At 49.6% G+C, this 20,779-nt stretch overlaps 1 protein-coding gene across 2 annotated transcripts in view; it reads left to right on the top strand.

Annotated features, from left to right (window-relative positions):
* The window catches only part of PCDH19 (protocadherin 19), a 56,579-nt gene extending 36,173 nt beyond the window's left edge, over positions 1–20,406 (top strand). For both annotated transcript variants that reach the window (XM_080366057.1, XM_080366058.1), the window contains exon 5: positions 18,896–20,406. In XM_080366057.1, coding sequence (XP_080222183.1) covers positions 18,896–19,485 — 590 coding nt within the window. In that variant the 3' untranslated portion in view covers positions 19,486–20,406. The remainder of the gene's footprint in view (positions 1–18,895) is intronic.
* The last annotated feature ends 373 nt before the right edge of the window (positions 20,407–20,779 follow it).

Raw genomic sequence — 20,779 nt, 5'->3', positions numbered from 1 at the left:
AATTATTCAGATACGTCGTCATTTAGGGGATCAGGTTTTATTTAGAATATTCCAATTGGCTCTTATGCTCATTTCCATAGTATCTGGGTGCATTTCAGTCATGAATTGAAAACATGACTAATGGTATTAACTGGAGGCAAACACAGGTATTAGAAACTGTTGATTTTGTAAGCTGATTTCCAGCAGTCGTTCCACCTGCAACTCCCTTTTACTCTGCAGAAAAGCCTTTCTGAGAGCTGTATGTACGTGAAGACCTAAGTGACATATTGTAGGGCTTTGGAGGCTGGAAATACAGCTGCATTTCTCTGGAAGTTTCTACAAATTAATAAAAATACCTACTTTCTTGTATTCATGTATGCAGCACAAGACATAAAGTATAACATTCATATGTGAGTGACAGCACATCCCTTAAGATGGATAAATGCTGTAAGCTTTCTTTACAGGGCAATGTCAATTATTACAGCTCTTTTGATTTCTGTATTATTGCACGGATCTCTCAGTAAAGTAGCCTCGGCGAGCTCAGTGGTGCTCCTGCAGTGGCCAGCCTGGAGGGAGCAGTCAGCTTCTCGGAGTACTTTGAAACCCCAGAGAAGGATTTTTATGACGAGTGGCTAAGCCGGGCTTTGGGAAGAGGAGTTGATTGTCTTATGATTCCTTCACTTTTACATGATTACATATTGAGCATCTAAGCTTGTGGATGGCTGTGTGGTGGATACTGATGCTTTTGTACACACTCTCTCTCCATCCTCCCCATGCGCCTGCTGCTGCTATCGCTGCTCAGCGGGGCTCGCAGAGGGACATAATATCTTTTATTAGACCCGTGAATGTAACTGGGAAAAAAGATGCCAAGCATTCAGACTAACAAGTCTCTCTTCAGGATGACCCTTACTGCTGCCAGGCATGTGGTGCTGAGCTCCACCTTCAGTGGGTGGGATGTGGGCAGGCAGCACTGGGCAGCGGGTCGGGCTGCCCCACCGATGGGCTCAGCTTCCCTCACCCCCCCGTTGTGTGGCGGCAGGCGCTCGCTCCAGGAGGTTTAATCTGCACACAGATGTACTGGCTGGCATGGACAGATCCCTCGTGTTGCTTCTTCCTTAGGTTCAGAGCTCTGTAGCACTGAGCACAGCTTGGAGAAATCCTTGCGGGAAACTGATGGTGGGGCAGGGTTGACACTGAAGTCATATCCACAGCAATAAATGAACGCCAATCCCTTTCTGCAACAGCAGAACTAAATAACAAACAGATGTGCGACCTCCTTTGTTTGCATAAGAAGCATTATCATGGATCCCACATTCCTGGCACTCTTCCTTCAGTTTTCAGGTTCCTTCCTTCAAAGATATTCTTGCAGTGCCTCCATCACTGAAGTTACTCAGTCCACAGTCACAGAAGTTACAACTTTTAGATCCTCAAGTCCTTTCCATCTAAGCACAGAAGACACTCACCAGATGTGAACATTTTGGCAATTTGGAGAGGAAAATTAAAACTTGGATCCGTGCCCTGTTGTGTAGGTTTGTAATGGATGAATGATCAACCCAGAAAGTTGAAGAGTTTCTAGCGTTTTATTGTACTTTTTAATGAGATTTTGTCGAATTTAGTTATTGCCTACCCATATTTTTGCTGGGTGACTGGAGAGCAATTTATAGGAGATATGAAGAAGTGATATTTCTGATTAGAGTTTCAGCTTCTATTTGTGCTTGGTTTTGTTAACTTCTTCTAAACTCCAGCCCAAGCAGAAGGTTTGCGGAGAAGATCTTCGTCAGGGTTCAGCTGAAGGATGGGGTGGTGCTAACCCCTGGCTCTCCCAGAGCATCCTTTTCCAAAACCACTACACAATACTTGGATTTTCAAATATTTCTAAGATAAACACACAGTTCAGTCAAGTTTGCAGCTTCCTTTTCCCTTATAAACAAGCCAAAAAAAGGCTCACGTGGACCTTTTTTTTTTACTTTGCCAGTAACCCCAAGGAAACCATTAACACTTTCTGTCTCACAGCAGTTAAGACGAACAAAATGGTCAAGGTAATGGCCATCATATTTAACAGTAGGGAAGGTATATGAATAAAACCGAACCTTCTGCTAACGCAGCAAGCCAGCACTTCCCGATCTCCTCCTGTAATCAATCTACATCGTTAATGACTCTGAAAACAGACTGAACTGCTGGGGCTGGCACTGGGAAACTTGCATTACAAACTAACCATCTCTTATTAACCTTTCGGTGTTTCCTTCACAACACTAATTAGAGCCAAATAAAACTACTGTTTGTGAAACTCTTAAGTTAAAATACAATTTTCGGAGGAAATATGGTAAACTCCAAAGCTCCTGTTTGCTTGGCCTTTCTTTTTAATTATGATGGAGGATGGCTGTTACTTGTTTAACAGAGGCTTACATGATTAATGCTGCAATGTTACTGTAATTAAAACAGCAAAAAAAGATGTGATTGGAGCCTGTATAATTTACAGACATCTCGGCATTCTGGTGGCAGAGCAGCTCTAAGTGTTGCAAAGAGGAATCATAAAAATTTATTCTAATTAAAATTGCCAGATTGACTAAACAACAGGTGACTTATGTAACTTGAGCGACTTGCTCTCGGGGTGAGAAATCATCTGAAATCAGTGAATTATACAAAGCTGTCTATTATTCCACTAAATGTGAAAGTGTGTGCTTACCATGGCAACCTGCATCAATTTTGCAGCCGCTGGAAAATACAGGGCCCTTTATTAAAGGAATAATCACCGCAAACAGTGCGCTGACCCGCAGCTCTGCGGGCGCGGGGGGCACGGCACGGTGAGTTTCGGAGCATCCTTCTAGGCACGGGCAGTTGCCGTCGGGTTAAATCCACTCCCGCTGTGTGGAAACACGCACAGGCAGCTCGGGGGTGATGCGGGAGCAGTGCTGGGCTGGCATCTCTGGAGGGGCTGGCACACGTTGGGTGCCTGTTTATTTCCCCTCAAAAAAGTGGTGCAGCTAACTTTATAAATCCAATAAGGATAAATCATTTGGAGCTCTCTTAATTATGCTTGTGTGCTGCAGAGAGCTGTAGGGCAGGGGACTGCATCTCCCCTGGGTGCAGGGCAAGGAGCCCACCCGTCTATGAAATACAGTGTATATGGGTGAGTGTCTAAACTGCTCTGGTTCCAGCAGATAACTGCTGAAGGGAGACACACCACTGGGTTTGTATGTAGGTTGTTTTACTAAATGATCTATGTAATAATATATAAGTCAAAACTCTGTAATAATTGGTACCAAACAGCAAAGACAACTTGCAGCTTTTATCTGTCTTAAGGGAAGCGCTGCCACTCAAAACTCGTGAGCACTATATTTTATTTCTCATACAGCATATATGAATGTAAGAGAGTAGATATTTCTAAATGGGCCACAGAATTATTAAGAATTTCGGCAGCCTTTCCTCGCGGTAGACACGCAGGTATGCAACGGAATAGGCTGGGAAGCGGGCGCACGGGGCTGTGCCAGGCTCCGGCTGGGTTTGTGTTGCCTTTGCTCGGTGATTTCCCTTTCTGTCCTGCATTAACCCCTGTGCCTGTTTGGCAAACAAGTTCTTTGCAGCCAAGTATACTATAGATACATGCTAGCCACAATGTGTATAATCACGGTAAGCGTAATGTGGCCCTATTTTTGCTGAGTGTCTCTAATAGTAATGATCAGCTTCCCTACTCTCAGCATTCACTCTGTTAGTGTTTTTATTTTTCAGCAGAAAGCCTTTCTTGTTCAATTTTCCTGATTGTATTTTCACCCTTTCTCAAGTGTGGAGAACAAGTTGCTTTGTAACCAGCTTTGTTAGCTACTCACATGTTGTGTGTCATTACTGATAGCCACAGCTGGCTGCGGGTGACAGCACATGGCAGCGGGTGACCGGCGGTCACCACTGTGTCCCTTCCCCTTTGGGCAGTGACAGTCACACTTGGGGCAGGGAAGTGGAGTTGGGTGGAGACAGGTTGGGGTCGGGCTCTGGGTGTAGGAAGGAGGAGGTCATCTGGATATGTGGAATGAGTAGTTGTACTGAAAGTGGACCTTTATCCTGAAGAAATCCTGAGCTAACGTCAGTCCCTCTAAGGAAAGAAAAAAATCGAAAAAAAAAAAAAAAAAAAAAGGTTAAAAAAACCCTCTCTGAATTGAAGCAATAGGAAATGAAAATTGCTGAGAGATACTGTCATGTGGGTAGCGGTGCTACCAACCTTGTGCTGCAGTAATTACCTCTATGCATGCGATTTGTGCTTGGCTACGACTGAGTTCCCACATCAGCCGGTGCCCAGGCTATATTCAATCAGTCCCAGCTGGAGAAAACTCTCTTGGATCATTTGGTGAGACTTCACCACAGATGCTACCTTGTGTCTGATGGAAGCACTCGTGAGCTGTGTACCACGAAGCCTCCCTGGCACGTGGGGGACATGTGGGGACAGGCGCGGGAGGTTGCCTGCGGCCAGGGGCTGGGGCTGCCTGCGAGGCGGGGGGGTGGGTGCTGAATCCCATTGCTGGGCGCTCCTGGCCCATTCCAGGGAGAAGACTTTGCTCCGCTGGGTGCATGCCGGAGAGAGTAGGTTTTGTAGTTGTTCTTGCACTGTTTTATGTGGAAAATGAAAGAGTGATGAGCGTTGCTTGGAAATCTTTGTGAGAAGCCCGAGGATGGTGGGTGCCTGTATCTCTCGCAAACCAGAATAGGTCGGGCACTTGATTTCCTCTGAATCACTTTGGAAGTGTCGGCTTCATTAAAGAGACAAGGCAGGGGAGCAGCTGCTGCGAATGCAGCAGGCAGTGCTGCCTCGCCTGCTGGGGCACGTTCCCAGTTGGCTGGTTTAGTAGGTGAGCTGCTCCTGGGGCAGGCGAGGAGCCTCAGGGTTCATCCTGCGAGAGGAACAGCTTTCTTAATGCAACTCACTGTGCTTCTGGACATGATGCAGCTCAGTGAGAAGTTATAAAGGGGCAGCTCCTGCTCAGGAAGAGGAATTTGTCTAGAAACCTGAAGTCAGAACCACGCATAGCAGTGATTCAGGAAAGCTCAGAGCCAGAAGTGTTTTTGGGAGCGGTAGGTGTGTTAGTGGAGGGTATAAATACCTGTGGGGAGGGTCTGGCACACTCGCGTGGGTCCCTGGGTGGGCCCTATGTATATACCGACCTTTCATTTGGGTTTCACTCTTGTTTACCAGCCGAGTTATTTGTGCCACTGACACTGTTGCTCACCAGCACATTTCAGCGGGAGCCGTGCCTTCCGGAGGCTCCGCTCTGCACGGCCTCGCTGTGTCTCCTACAGCAGCCTCCTGAGAAGGCATCCCGGGGCACGCAGGGCTGCCGTCTGCCTCACAGCACTTGCCGATTGACTTCCATGTCCTGCATCTGTTCTGACAGGCAGTGCTTTTGCAGCCGCTCTCTGATTAGTTTTGGTCCCTCAGATGCATTGATTTACAGACCTTTCTCTGCAATACAGCTTTTCTCGATGACAGTCCATGAAGCACATGATAACTCAGCAGCCTAAATTATTCAGGCAAATTGAATGTGTTTGGCTTGTTCCAAACTTTTGTTTCCTTTCAGTGCTGTCAGGAGAACAGGTAGCCGTGATGCTCGAATCCGGCTCATTCAAGTGCCAGGGAGACACAAACAGCTCAAGTATAACCCATGTTTTACCTCGTTTGTCACTTACTTCCACCTTCAGCCATGCTTTTTCTGGGCACTTTTGTGCCTGGTAAAAATGTCTGTCTTGCATCTGGAGTTGCTCCGCTCCGCTATGCTGCCGGGCTCTGGGAAATCACTTCATCTTGTGGTGGAAAAGCCCTTGTAAAATCCCAAGGAAATTCTGTATCTGTTCCACCCTTTAGCCATGTGTCCTTTTGTGGAAGTATATTCACTCATGCAAATACTTTGATCCATTAATCATCATTGTAGGATCCAGGAACCTCAAATTAATGAAGACAAGTAATTAAAATGAACAATTCCACCTGCAATTCCCTAATCACCTGACCTCTGCTTTGTTAGTCTCCCTCCATTGTTACTGGGTAGGTATGTTCAATTAATTCACTATAGAAATCCATGCAAGCCCTTCACTGGGCAGACGTGCCTTGCAGGGACTGCCGAGCTATGCCAGACGGGTGGAGAGCAGATGTTTTGTCAGTGCAAAAAATGTCCCCTCGCTTTCTGGAGACTGTTCTGCAGCAGGAACTTCTGGGTCTAACTGAAGGCATTGGCTTTCACTCCCCAAATGTGTGTCTGGATATCTAAGACCTGACTCAGAGCCTGTTGAATCCAGCAGGACTCTTTCAGCTGAGACCATTGGGCTTGAAATAGGACCCAAGAGAGATGGCATCCTTGGGGGACACGCTCTGAATTTTGCTTGAGACATCGGTCATCTAAGCTGGAGTTCAGAAGTGAGCTCAGGGAGAAGATATCTGCTGCTGAGCATCTGTCTTAATTCAGCAAACAAGGCAGAGCCACTGCTGGAAGATGGAGGTTTGCCTTGGAAAATTCTAGCTGCAAATGAGACACATGATTTTAGGAATTAGAATAATTACCCCCTGGAACAGGTTCCCAAGGGATGTGATATATTCTGTATCACTTAGAGTCTTTAATTCACATTTGCATCTTTTTCCTAAAAGCGTGCCTAGTCACTCAAAGTGAAGGGCTGTGCTTGAGAAGCACAGCGTGACAAAGCTGAGCATCCTGTGGTTTGCAAGGGAGCAGAGCAGGGAGTCACTGTGGTCCTGCGTGGATTAAGCTCTGCAGATCCCTGGAGGAGTGGATTTTGGCACGTCCTTGAGTAGAAGAGCTCACGACTGTCCCCTTGGCCGGTGCTGGCTGCTGTGCAGGAATGTGCAGGGCTGAGTAAGTAACCATGCTGGAGATGATTCAGGAGTGAACTCCCCCAGCCAAAATCTGCCTTCTCTTTCGGAAGACATGCAGTCCCTTCCTCGCTGAATCAGATGTCCCCTGGGGCTGAGCAATCCTGGCTGTATTAGTGTTTCCAGGACCTTCCCTCCCGCTGCTCCCTAAATGGTGAGAGTGTTTTTGAAGACCTCGTTTCCCGGCCTTTCCCTTTTATCTCTCCAAACAGCAAGTAAACGAGCAGCCCTTTAGTTTTTAGTTACTGCTTCTGCACCCGGTGAGCTATCAGAGGCTGTTGACGATGACTTTTCTCTTTTCCATGCTCCTGCCTGCAGGATTTGGGGAGATAATTCATTTGGTCCTGGTGCTTTGTCAACTTTCAGCACTTGTAATTGCCTAATGATCAGTGCTGATGCTGTTGTTAAGCCTGTTAAAACTTTGTCCTGCTGAACAGCCAGGCTGTGGCTGTTTCATCGCGTTGTGCCTGCTGTGTTGAGTGGGGCCGTCTTTGATGCTCACTCCCCGGCCCCGGCTTTGGCTGCTGCTTCCCACCCGCCTCAGCTGCTGCCGGTGCCCGCCGAGGGGGATGGATGCAGCAGGGTGCTACCCACGCTGGGGAACCGTGCCCAGGGTTACAGGGAACTAAAGAATAACCCCACGGAGAAGCAGATGCTTTTCAGGATGAATCTCCTCTCGCCTGCTCAGATGCCCTGCCAGCCCCGAGGAGCCTGGTGCTGGGCGGTGAAGGTGGTCCCCAGGCTTGGTGGAGTGGGTGAGAGGGGCTTTCTGGAGGAGGCTGCCATGGGTAGGGCACTGCTGTTCAGCAACCTGCGTGCCGTTTTTGCTCTTCCATCTCTTGGGTGCCTTTTCTACCTTCATTATGATTTTTTTAGAGCTCTAATTGGCCACATTCCGTGTGATCACCTTCTTTGCTATGCATCCGAGGTGCCCAACTGGCTGGTGCCATCTCTTGAAAACCCCGTCGCTCATCCTCGCCTTTTCCAAGGCTGTTTCTTACTTAATGGCACACACTGAACATTAGTGCATTACCATCCCTTTTCCAAGAACAGTCTCCATCCACTCTTCTCTCATCCCCCAGTGCCTCATCCAATTTAATTAATTATACTTAGTATATTACGCATCCTGTCAAAGTTTTTCCTTTCCGAGGTTTAATGGTTTTTTAATTCTAATGCATGCTGCATGTGTAAGTGTTTTAGAAATGAGGCGAGCGTGCAGTGGCAAAGAGGCAGCATTACATCTGTGTGCCGCAGACAGCGAGGGTGGATCCCTGTAGAGAGGCTCCAGCAGAATTACTGCAGGACCGCACTGCCTGCCTTCCCGTTGCATCCCCCTTCTTGTGCTCGGGCAGGGGGGATATCAGGCTGATTCCCACCACAGAGGGACACGTTTGGGTTAAGCCTACCTGCTTATGGTGCACCTCATGCTCCAGCCACAGAAGCACGTGCCGGGCTGGTGGCTCAGCCCCAGCACCAGCCGCTTCTTCTCGACTGCTGCAGCCCTGTGGTGAAATCCAGTGTAATGAGCTTGACTCTTCTCCTCGCACTAACTCTGTCTGAAAGCACCAAATTACATCAGTCATTTCAGCCTTGCTTTATCCCTTTGAAGAAAGGCTGCGTTAAGGATGCGGTGGGTACTAGACTAATCAGGTAACACCAGCTGGGGCTGGTACCTATTGCTCTTTATTTCCCAGTGACAGTTAAAATGTTTGGTCAGAAAAGTCATTCAGGAGGAATGAGTTTGTGGGGTCTTATACCTACCAGCTTTGGGTATTTCCAGATAAAACCTGCTCAGACTAAGAGGGTTGTGGGTTGGTGGTTTTTTTTTTTTTTCTTCTTGCCTGTCAGTGTTGCAGAGTGCTTAGGTTTTGAAAATCCAGCTGCGCTCTGTCTGTCTGTCACACCGTCACCACGAGTAACGATGCTGTGGTGCAATTTAGCTGACAGCCCTGTGAACTGGGGCCAGGAGCCAACACAATCCAGCCTGACCTCAGGGCAATGTTGCAGAAACGCGTCTCGGAGAAATCAGGAATCACGGGAGGCTGCGCAGGCAGAGGTGGGGCAGAAGCTCACCATGTGCCAGCAGTGCTGGAGCAGCCGCCTTGGGGGCCAGGAGCCTCCTGCCCCCTGCGCTGGAGCCACAGCAAGGGGGCACGTGGCAGGACCCCAGGGCTGCATGCAGATCCCCCCGCGTTGGACTCTGCATCAGCGCTCGAGTGCCCGTGGGTTGGTGTCAGTTTGGCCGGGAGGGCTGCGGCCATGGAGCTGACTGCTTGCCTTGCAGTATTTACAGAGGCTGTGAAAATATGGTTATTTTCCTTCCTGTTGCTCAGCTCTCTCCCCATGGCTCTTCAGTTTACAGCCCAGACAAACTCGAGGGCTCATTCTCCATCTGGTCCCCACGGCTGCAGGGCTGGTGGGACGGGACGGAATGGGATGGGAAGGGATGGGGCAGGACGGGATGGGATGGGGCAGGACAGGATGGGATGGGATGGGATGGGATGGGATGCCACCTGCATCGCTGGCAATTCAGCTCGTCCATGACTTACAAGTAATGTAGTTTCCCTAAGCGTATAATGAGGGTTTAGATTTGACTTGACCTTATGCTAATTTTATATGCATATTTATACACTATGATCACACTCTTAATTAATGAAGGGAAACTTAATTGCCAAAATGACATTTCGGCTGAATTAAATGGGCTAGATTCCCCAGACTTTGGCAATGTCATGACGTCTTCTGGTGGCCGTGGGGCTAGTCTAACCTGTAGCTGGCATTCCCCTGTCAATGCCGTTATCCCTCGTCAACATGGAACTGGAGTCTTGTTCGAGCCCTCCGTGTACACCTGTGGCCGGGGCAGAGGAACAGGAGTGTCCTTGTGTCGTGGTGAGTCGTGGTGCCAGATCAGGCTGTAGGCACTGCTGGGTGCTGGACAGTGTAGAGCAGACTTTGCAGACCTGCCCCCGTAGCTGTCCCGGTTCCCTGTGGGATTTTCTGATGCACCCACCACCCTAGACCAGCATCTCATTGTGGGACATCCCTGTGCTTCAGAGGAGAGTGTCCACCAGCATGGAAAACCCTGTGTTCATCAAAAAAAGAGTTAAAGTAGAGCACCAGGGAGGGGATAATGCCGGACTTCAGGGTGGAGGAGCAAGAGGTCAATGTCGTGATGAGAGATGGCCAGCAACCAACACTTTTGGCTTAAAAAAAAAAAAAAAAAAAAAGGGAAAAATTCCCTAGCTATCTCTTGACGGTGGGGAACGCCCCATTGTGCTGGGAAGCCTTCCAGCTCTCTCCACTCTTCAGAGCTGCGCACTTTTAGAAAGTACAAAGAGCTCCTCATAATGTTTTGCCTTGTGGGTACATCTATGATTAATTCCGTGCAAGCATTACTGGTGCAATAACAATACTGGAGGTCCTAAAACTGAAAAAGGAAACACATTTGGCTCGTACTTCATACACAATCACTTACACTTAAGCTATTGATAGTTGATTGGGATCTGTAGACTGCTGGGCTAGTGCCACTGGGTTTCTGAGCGCATTCAATGGCTGGAACAGACAGCGAGGCTGTAGGTTTTGGCAAGCTGTAGGTCTCATTAGTCAGGCTGACTGTATCTGACACGAGAGATTCCCATCCACCAAGATGAAGCTCACTTCCCTAGGCTTTGGCTGACGTCCCAACAATATTTACATGAAGGACAACAGAGGATCAGTTTTAGATTAAGGCTGTGAGTTTCCAGTAGGCAGACAGTTAAATATTCTATTGAAATACTCTTTTGATTATTTAGATAATAATGGAGTTTATGCATGTCCTTGAGAAATCTGGGGAAAGGCAGTTGTTTTATGCTAAGCATGCAAAGATGTGTTTAATCTTGATAATAGGAGTAAATTATGTATCAGCGTTTATAACCTCGGCTCCTTGATTTCTCACTTGTGTGGAAGCACCAGAAACCTCACCGGGAAGGGAGTGCTGTGTTGGGTGGGTGCACAGGAGGAGGGGGCAGGCAGGGATCTTGCCTGCATCCCCGCTCCTGCCGGCGCCCTGGCCCTCTGCATCCCTGCAGCGAGAGGATGGGGATGGGCTGTTCTGCTTCGTCCTGGCCAAGGGAGATGCCGACTGTGATAACACATTTGCCACGAGCCCCCAAAGGGTGTACGTCGGTGTGGCTGCAGCGAGGGCAGGGATGCTGCTCCGACAGGCGCTGGGCCAGCAGCTGGCCTGGTACAGTCAGCTGGGAATTGCTTATCTCCCCCAACTGTGCTTTCTGTTCTGTTGGATTTTTATCAGAATCGTCGAGTAGCTATTTTCTGAGCAATGCCTAATTTTGTTCGGGATGGGGAAATTATTCGATTTATTGCTGCCGTTGCAATGTGGCCGCCTGGCTGGTCCCATGTTATCCTGACAGAATGTGTGAATTTGTCGGTTTCGGATTTGACAATAGCGGAGAAAAGTAACCTTTGGATTAATTTGTTTTAGCGACTAAAGTCCCATTAAATGGAAGGCAGCTGGTGTCAAAGGCATAAATGGAGACAAAGTTTTGCTCCCAATTGTGGGAAATGTGTTTAAACAGACTAGAAATGTTTCCATCTCTGCAGGGTATAATATACTCAAATGGTTACATTAACATGAAAAAAATATAAGAAAAAGTGTATTTAGGACAATCCCTCTGTATCCAGTGTTAATGAAATTGAATTCCAGTAATGAAGTCAAAGGGTTGTATTCTGCACTCACGCAGGCAGCACAGTAACTTGCATTAGCCTTAATGGGAGCTGTGCCTATGAATTACGGAGCCGTAATGGTTCGAGATGGAAGAGGTCTATCAGAACCCAGAGTGCTCTCCTCTCTGAGGACCAGATCCTGCATCCTAACTGATGCTAGGATGCTAATGAGCCCTGTACCAAGGCGTGAGTAGCAAAGTTTCAGAGGTGAAATCCCTGCTGCTCAGGGGCCAGCACGAGCTCTACAGACCACTTAAGAAAAAGTATTAATTGGGGTTTAAATGGTGTGTTCCACCAGCCCTCTGAAAGGGAATTAATTTTGTCTTGCGAATGAGGTGGGGATCGGCCCACAGTCCCAGATAAAGGAGGGTGGCCAGCATTAAATTGCATTCTAGCCCATAATACCTTCTGGGTCTGACTCCGCTGTACTGCGTGGCATGCTGAAACACCAGCTCCTCTTGCTTTGTGTGATCGCCCTCCTTTCCACAGCCTTCTTATCCCAAAAGCTTTGGCATGCCCGGGAGGGCGTTTTTCCAGAGAAAATCTTTTGCATCAAATCTCTGCTTATCCCTCAGGTGTGTCCCCAGCCAGGCACCCTGGGTGTCGGCGTGGCAGTCTTTGCTCGTGATACATGGACCGTTCTGCAGAAGAACAGGCATCATTAACAGCAACATAGAGCAGGAAAGGAGGTGAATGGGCCAACCCCTCAGCTGGTGTAAATCAGTGTGGGTCCTTGGTGCTGCTGGGAGCTGTATGCATCTGCAGCAGCTGGGAATGATCCCCATCGCGTCTCTCCGTTGACCATGACAGAAGTGCTGCCCATGAGCTGAGTTCAGCCATGAGTCCTTATCAGCAATTGCCTGATAAATTAATCTAATTCACATCCCTTGTTTCATTAAAATAATTCCTCACAGGCATTTGTTTTGTCCAAGCACTGTTGACCTCCTGTGTTGGGACAGACAATCCAGGATTAAAAATACAGCATTTTTCAGCTTGCAGAAATCCCAAACGATGGCGAAAGAGAGGAAAAGAAAGGCTTCTCGTTGTGGTAAAAAGCATTTGTCACTGTCCCTGGTTATTAGTATCCTTCGAGCACTGTGCAAGGGAAGCTATGCCAGGATTACATTTCTGCATTGGCTGAAGATTTCTTGTTAGGAAAGGTGAAGAAGGCTCTGTAAAAGCCCATAGGTGAAAAATATAATACGCTATTCTCTGCCTCTTGTTTCCTGATATTATGCTATTATGGGAGATAAGGGAGAGGTGCAGAGTCTTAATTTACAAGCAAATAATGAACCATGGCTGGGGACTGTTTGTATGTTGCTCGGGCTTATTATTTTATCTGGAGCGTAATGCGGTGGATCGCTGCTCCCGAGCTGGGAACAGCCCCTCCTGGGGAGGTGGAGGGGAGGTGGGCTCCGCGGGTGTGCTGAGGGTGGTGGGTGCTGCACAGGGGCTCAGGGACGTGCCTCGTGCCTTGTGGCATACGTCCCTGAGAAAATTCAGGTGCTCGAGTTAAAAAGAAACCCCAAAGTAGCTGGAAAAGGAGTGTTAAATAATGCAGTTGCGCATTGTCCGTGAAAGATGGCTAACCGTGAGTAAACATCAACAGCAGTGTTTGATCCCTTCATGTTTACTATTTATTCATATTTATTATTCATAAATTCCGTCACAAATGTTAGGCCCGCACCCCAGTGAGACATTTGCATTTTATTTTAAGTTTGATCCCCCCTCCCTTAGTTTCGTGAACTGAGATTTAATGATTTGCTTTTCCACATCGTTCCCGTGCTGGCTCTCCCTGGCTCTCCTCTTCTTGTTTCAGGAAGAGATTTCTAACATGGAAAAGTGATATTTGAATAGATTCCCCTAAGGCAATCAATTTACTTTTAATTTGTCTGGAACTAAGCTTTTCTTTGTTGCAATGAGAAAGGATTGAAACTGCTGTAAAATTTATTAGCTTCCAGGAAGATTTTGAAATGAATTTTTTAATGATTGTGCTGTTTGCTGTACCCAGGAGCAGTGTCATCATGATTACAGTATAATCATACGGTTGCTGAAGAAACACCGAAATATGGAGATAAAGCCAGGCTCCTGCACGGGGGGTACCTACGGTACCGGCCCAGGTATGGGCACACGTGCCCTATGGGGCTGGGGGCTTGGGCTGGGGCCGCTCAGCACCATGCTCACCTGTGCACCCCCCACCCCATGCACGTCCCAGCCAGGCTGCGATTCTTCCAGTTGTCCCTTCTGTTCTTATTTTCCATTTTCAAGCGACTTCTCCGCTCCTCTTCCTTGCTCCCCATGTAATAGCACAAATGAGCTCTACTTACTCACCTCGGCAAAGCTGCTCTGACATGGATTGGATTGAACTGAGCGGCTGTTTGAAAATGGAAACTCCAGGGACTATTGTCATCGCCCAAATTGCACCTTAGATTGTATAACAGCACGTGTCATCTGGCCATTTATCAGGAATATTACATTCCCAGGCACTTGCACCTTGCTACGATTTAACTTTGTCTCTTTGGCCAGCGCTGCGATTCCACTGGAGATAATTCAATTGCTCTGAGAGCTGAATGGGCGCCTTGCACATCGGCTTCGTGTTGCTCTGTCGCAGGTACGCAGGCTTTGAATAGGAGACTGAAAGCACTTGTACACCCTGGACGTTCGTTAATCCTTCCTTTTAATGAGAGGAGGCCCTGTGCAGAGGGGAGGTGGAGGCTGTGTTGCTCCAGTGCCTACCCAGTGTCCTCTGTCAGCTCCTCCTGGGCTCCTCTCAGCTCCTGGCTCTCAGGAGTCCATCCTGTCTCCCTGCCTTTCTAGCCAAGAGCTTTCGCAGTGGGATTGGGAAGTGCTGAGTGTCTCGGCTGGGCAGGCATCAGGGTGGGATTGGGAAATGCTGAGGGTCTCGGCTCGGCAGGCAGCGGGGCACTCGGCCCCAGGAATCAGGGCACTGCCAGTGTTTCATGTCACCTCCCTGCCTCTTGTGCCACTGTGCTGTTGTCCCCAGCTCCGTACCCCACCGGTGGGGTGGCTGTGTGTCTGCTAGCGGAGGAGCTGCGGGTGCTGCCTCCCCCCGCAGGAAGAGCCCACTGCCTGGCTCAGAGCCCGCAGGCAGCGCAGCGCAGGCAGCACAGGCAGCGCAGGCAGCGCAGGCAGCACAGGCAGCACAGGCAGCGCAGGCAGCGCAGGCAGCGCAGGCAGCGCAGGCAGCACAGGCAGCACAGGCAGCGCAGGCAGCACAGGCAGCACAGGCAGCGCAGGCAGCACAGGCAGCGCAGGCAGCACAGGCAGCGCAGGCAGCGCAGGCAACACGCGGGGCTGGCTGGGGCTTCTTATTAGTACCTTTGTGTGGGTCCCCTGAGGTGCAAGTAGAGCAGGTTTGAAATCTGGAGCTCAACGTGGCTTTTGCTGTACTTGTGAAGGAGCGTATTTATTCTAGAGGTGGCTGTTGGTTTTATTTTATTTCATATTTGCTGTGTGAGAGCTTACATTTAGCAATGACACATTTTGTCTGCCAAGCCTGACTACAGGATAACTGCTCACCTCCTGATGGCGAGGCTTTTGCCAAGATGTTTTGTACCTGGGGAACATTTTAAAAGCAACCCTGCCCTAAAGTGCTCTGAAACAAAACTCTGGATTTGCACTGGGTGAAGGCATGAAGTATGGATATTGCTGCTGTGGGACCCGCGCACCTCGCGTGCCAGACTGCGCAGCCATCACCCACGCGTGGCACCTGCGCTGGGCGAGCTGTTCAGCATCTCTGCAGACTGCCTGCGTGTGACACGGGTGTCCCTACAGCCCCGTGAGCAACAGGACTCTCACCCCAGCGTGGGTGTAGTGTACACCACTTGTTAGAAGGCCCAGCCCAGCTCAGGGCAGCTTGTGCAGCCCCATGCCGCAGTGTCCCCCTGCTCCAGCCCATGCCAGCCGGTGGGTCCTTGCCAGCCTGGTGCGTTGGGCTCCTTGGGGACTGCTTTCCAGGATGAGGTGTTTGCTCCTTGGGTCATGCAGAGCAGCGCTGAAGCTGCGGCGTTGCTCACCCCGTGCTGCCCCTCTGCTGTTCCCTCCTCCCTTTGCCTCTTGCCTGGCCCTGTCAGGCAGCAGTTTCACACTAACGTGCTCACCCCCTGCTATCGGTGCGCTGGGGGTGGTGGTGGCAAGCTGCCTGTTTTGGCCACCTGCCACTCCTCGTGTCATGTGTGGTACAGTGGTTATTACCTGGGCTTTGCTCCTTGCATTAAGAACATTTTTTAGTGCAGACAGTAACAGCTGTATTGACTAGGGCAGGTCTAGGGCTATAAAAGAATTTCCTGTTGTCCTATTTCTGGTTGTTAAAGTGGTAAAAACCAAGACAGAACAGTACAGTAAAGAGCCCTTGAATGTGAATGACTGTCCTGGGTGCCGTTGAGGTGGGGTGAGTCAGACCTGGCTGTGAAGGGCAGCGCCAGGAGCATGCCCGGCAGCTCCGTGCCTGCCTCTGCCTTGGGGCAGCAGCTGCTCCTGTGCAGGAGGAGGATGCGAGGTGACAGCCCTGGGATCCGCCCTCTGAGCTTGCCTTCTGTGGGCCTGGGATAGCAGAGCAGTGGTGTGGTGTCGGTGTGTATCAACAGGGCATGCTTGTGGTGTAAAAATAGTATTTTATATCAGCGACGGGGTTAAGACAGTGATGGGTGGGTAGCTGAAGGTATGATCTTCACAGTGCCATGGAGAAGTGGCTGCTGCTCAGGGCTCTGTGCTGGTCCCTGGGTCTGCTGCCAGGTCAGGGAAGCCCGGACGTGTGTTGTCCCTCAGAGCAGGGTGGTTTCTGGCTGCAGGACCCTGCAGGTCAAAGCGGGAACAGGAGCAGGGAGGCAGAATGTGTGGTGGAGCTACCTGTTGTCTTCAGGTCTGTGGATGGATGATGACTCCTGCCCCTCTGCCTGTCGGCCCGGCATCTTTCATACATGTTACGTTTCCTTCATAAAATAAAAGATGGAAACAGTATATGTATGTAATGCTTTTCATCTCTTCTCCTGCCTGTGTTTCAGCTGCCACCGGTGCAACTTGTAGGCAAGCATCCTGGTGTACAAAGATCGCGAGTCCTCGGTAGACAGGCACCACGCCAGCTGTCTTCAATAAGACTGCTCTTAGAGCACAGGTCCCTTTCTAGGGTTTGAGGAATATCCACTTGCAATGCAGTAATCAGTGAAGTCCTCAGTTTGTTTTAAAATGTAAAACGTGCCAGCTTGGAATACATGGCTCAAGGCAAGACAAACCCCCCTGTGTTCTGTCCGGGGTGCAGTTTGCCTTGGCTGCGGTGGTCCTGTGGATGTGGGACTGAGCTGTGATGCTGGGTAGGGAGGGTGAGGAGCAGCAGCTCCCCCTGTGCCTTTCTGTGCTGGACCAGCCATCCCAGTGTGCACCCAGATCTGGTGTTTCATATTTGTGGAGAGACTGAAGTGATGTGTGCTCCAGCAATGTGCCCAAGGTCACACAGCACAATAAATCAGTGTCTCATCGGGGATGAGAACCCAAGATATTTCTGTATCCCCTCCAGCCATCACCAAGTCCTCTGCTATCACAGCCAGACTACACAACTTTGTATGCTCGTAGCAGCCTTTTGAAGGTAAGCTGTGGATAAATAGGCAGGCAGCAACACTTTCTGGGCAATTTTTCTTTTTTTTTTTTTTTTAATTTTGCTCAAGTACTTGAAAGTAACAGAATCAAAGTATAAGAACATGGGCTTTTAGATCTCGGTGCAGGTTGTTCTGCATGTGAGGCTCAGAGCATCCTTCTCTCAAACTGCTGTAAAGGCGGCTGCCGAAACCCAGACCTCCTACACATGCACCCGGTGCCGTGCTCCGCACCACCGGGTAGCTGCTCTGATGTAGAGAAAAAGCTAATGCTTTACCCATAGATTTTTCAATTAATTGGCTTCTTCTCCTTTAAAAAAAAACCCTTTTCTTTTTTTTTTTTTTTGGAGGTCTGCCTTTTACTCGTTTATTCTCTTTAAGTGTTAAGCTGCTCATATTTTGGTGCATTGTGTTATGTGCTGAGAATTTTTATCAGCCGCCCTAGTGCTCGAATGTGGTGGAAATACCAATGTGTCTGAGGAGTGGAGGTTATGCACACAGATGTACAAAGCATCAAAATGAACGACGGGAAGGAAACCCAGGCTGAGTCTGCACCTTCGCAGGCTTCGATCCATCAAACCAGCACCGACCGAGCGCGGTCTTGTGTGGGTAATGGCATTAGTGCTGTAACGCTGCTTTGTGTGTTTATAGGTTACGGTAGGAAGGAGCTACATCTTGCGTATGGAAAGGTTGTGCTTTATGAGGACTAGCTGCAGTCACAGGTTCTTATCAAATGAAGGAAAAGTCACAAGCTGAGACTGAAAAGCAGCCGAGAGCCTGCAGTGTTTGGTGGGAGCCGCAGCTGGATGCTCAGCAAGGGCTGGGGACGTTGAGACTCCTGGATTTGGTTTCCAGCTTTGCACTTGGCTGAGCCTGGCAGCTTCCCTGGGCCCCAGTCTGTCTGTCTGCGACGGGGGCTTGAGGCCGTGCAGTCCCGTGGGATCGGCCAGCAGCACAGGGATACATGCAAGCAATGGGCACCGGGGTTTGCACCTGCCTGGGAGCCCTCAGACCTGCGTGTGGAAGGCCCCTGGAAAGGGTTAAACCACTGCTCCCTGTTTCAGCCCTGTAAAGTGGTGTTGGGACAGCCCAGAGTGGAGAGAAGGGAATGTTATTGCTCTGGTATGAATAAAGCCCCAGCATTGGGAATGACACATTTAATCTTCAGTGGAGTGGGCAGTCTTGGAGATTTATAAAGCCTCTGTTGTGTGGGAGGTCAGTGGGGATTAAGCAGAAAGTTAAAACACGCATATACACCAAAAAAAAAGTAAGAAAACTCCCTCCTCCCTCTGTTCCTTTCCCCGCTTTGCAAAAAGTCAAGCTTAAATGTCACGTCAAACCAAGCTTAAAACATGGTGGCTTTTAGTGGCTGGTTGCTAAACCCAGAAAGTGCTGACTTGGAGCGGCTCGACACGTGGGACAGACCCGCTGTGATGGATTCGCAGCCGTAACTCCGTCCCCCAGGTTGCAGGTCTGGCAGTGGCAGATGACACACAACCTGTTGGAAATTGAACTCCAGTCCTTGGGGCAGCAGAGAAATGGCAGTAAATATCCTTCTTCCGAGCCTTGCCTTGAAAATACTTGCTGTCTGGGGTAGGACAGCCACTGCTGGGTGGGAGCGGTGCTCGGTGGGGGTCCCCCCTCGGGCAGATGGGGCAGGGGGGCGGTGGGCACTCCCGGCGGGCCTCCCCTCTTCACCATCCCTTGTGTTTTCTCCCCACAGATCAGAGCGAGGGATTTCATTGCAGGGAGGAGTGCCGCATCCTGGGCCACTCGGACAGGTGCTGGATGCCCCGCGGCACTGTCCCCAGCCGCGCCAAGTCCCCTGAGCATGGGAGGAATGTCATCGCCCTCTCCATCGAGGCGACAGCGGTGGACGCGGAGCCTTACGCAGACTGCAGCACAAAAAGGACCTTCGCCACCTTCGGAAAGGAGGGCGGCGAGCCCCTCGCCGACGAGCGGCTCGCCAACCCCAAAGGCAAAAGAACGGTGGACCCCGCCGCCTGCAGCCCCAAGGTGAGCGGCGCCGTCCGCGAGGCAGGCAACGGCTGCGAGGCCGTCAGCCCCGTCACCTCGCCCCTCCACCTGAAGAGCCCTTTGTCCGGCAAGCCGGCGGCACCCTACGGTGCCGGGCACTGCGCTGGCAACCGGGAACGGGAGCCCTTTGGGAACAGTGGCCCTTCCCGGCCGGCGGAGGCAGAGCCCCGGGGGGCGGACAGCGAGAGCGGCGGGCAGGAGGGCAACCCGCTCCTGCAGGAACGCCGGGAAAAGGACTCGCCTGGCGCCCGGAGACTAAAAGACATCGTCCTCTGAGCGGCACCTGGCAAGAGGAGGAGGAGGAGGAGGATGATGAGGGACCGCACGACTCCCAGCGCAGATTGTTTTTATTGCTTACCAATGGTTCACAGATTGCTGTATTTAAAAGCTTTCCCTAAATGTATTGTTTATAAATGAAGCTATCGTTAATGTGACAATCCCACTGGTCTCAACAGGCAGCAGGGGTGTGCAGCCGGAGCAAAGTAGCTGGTGTTTTGCTTTTGCCGGGAGGCGGTGGGGTGGCAGGGGGCAGAGGCGCGAGACCCCTCTCTGGTCCTCAGGAGCGCTTGGTATCCCCTCCTCGGAGTTTATATATTTTTATATCTCAAAACAAAGAAAAATTTCCATTCCTGGAAAGAATTGAATGGCAAATTCCTTATTCGGACATCTTTAGTAATCACCCTGGTGGTTTTGTAGTCTAGACAAAATAGCAGCCATTTCTTGTGTGCGGCTGTTCAAAGTGACAGTCGGGTGAGTTTTAACATTCACCCAACATCAGGCTGTTTGTAATTTAAGATGTTGCTATTTTGCTATGGACACCTCTGCATTTATGAATCCTTTTGCTGTCACATGCTTATCTGTACTATTATTGTATTTGATATTGCAAATTACTGTATGTCTGGTGATGGCAAAAGGCTTTCAAGCTTAAAAAAAAGCGGAAAAAATCACAATCGTCTTACTTAAACTTTGGGGAACCTGCAGTTTTCAGACCCAGTTGAGCAAGCGCTTCTTCCAGCCCCCCCCGCATCGCCTGCAGCCCACCCCGGCTGTTGCAGGGCAGTGACAGGGCATTGCGGGAAGATGTTTTGGGGAAAATTCTGCCTGGATTGCAATTCTCAGATGCACTGTGCTGAATTTTTTCCCTTCTCTGTTTCTTTTGCATAATTTCAAGGCAATGCATGGAAAGTTTTTCCAGAAGTTGGTTCTTCTGGTTTTTTTTCCAGTTCCCAGACTTAGATATCCCCCATCTCCAATCATTTCCAAGTCAAAGTGATGGAATTCTTTAAGAGATCTAAATTACCTTCTCAATTAGACACACACTTCTAAGTCAGCATTTCCCAGTCACGATTATGCCAAGTTTGTGTGTGTATGTATGTCATCATGGCATGGATTTTAAACTGTTCCGTTTTCTTTCTATCCCTGCATCATAAATAAGTATGGAATGAGCAATAGTGATGTTAATTTAGGGGCAGACAGGTGATATGTAACAACGATACTAATTCAATTAATGTGCCTTCTTAATGGAGAAAAAATTAAAGCAATTCATTATTTTTTCTCATAATTAAGGACT

Source organism: Falco punctatus (genome assembly GCF_963210335.1).
Source record: "Falco punctatus genome assembly, chromosome: 15".
NCBI lineage: Eukaryota > Metazoa > Chordata > Aves > Falconiformes > Falconidae > Falco > Falco punctatus.
The sequence above is the reverse complement of the archived record's forward strand: the minus strand, read 5'-3'. Positions and strand labels throughout refer to the sequence as shown.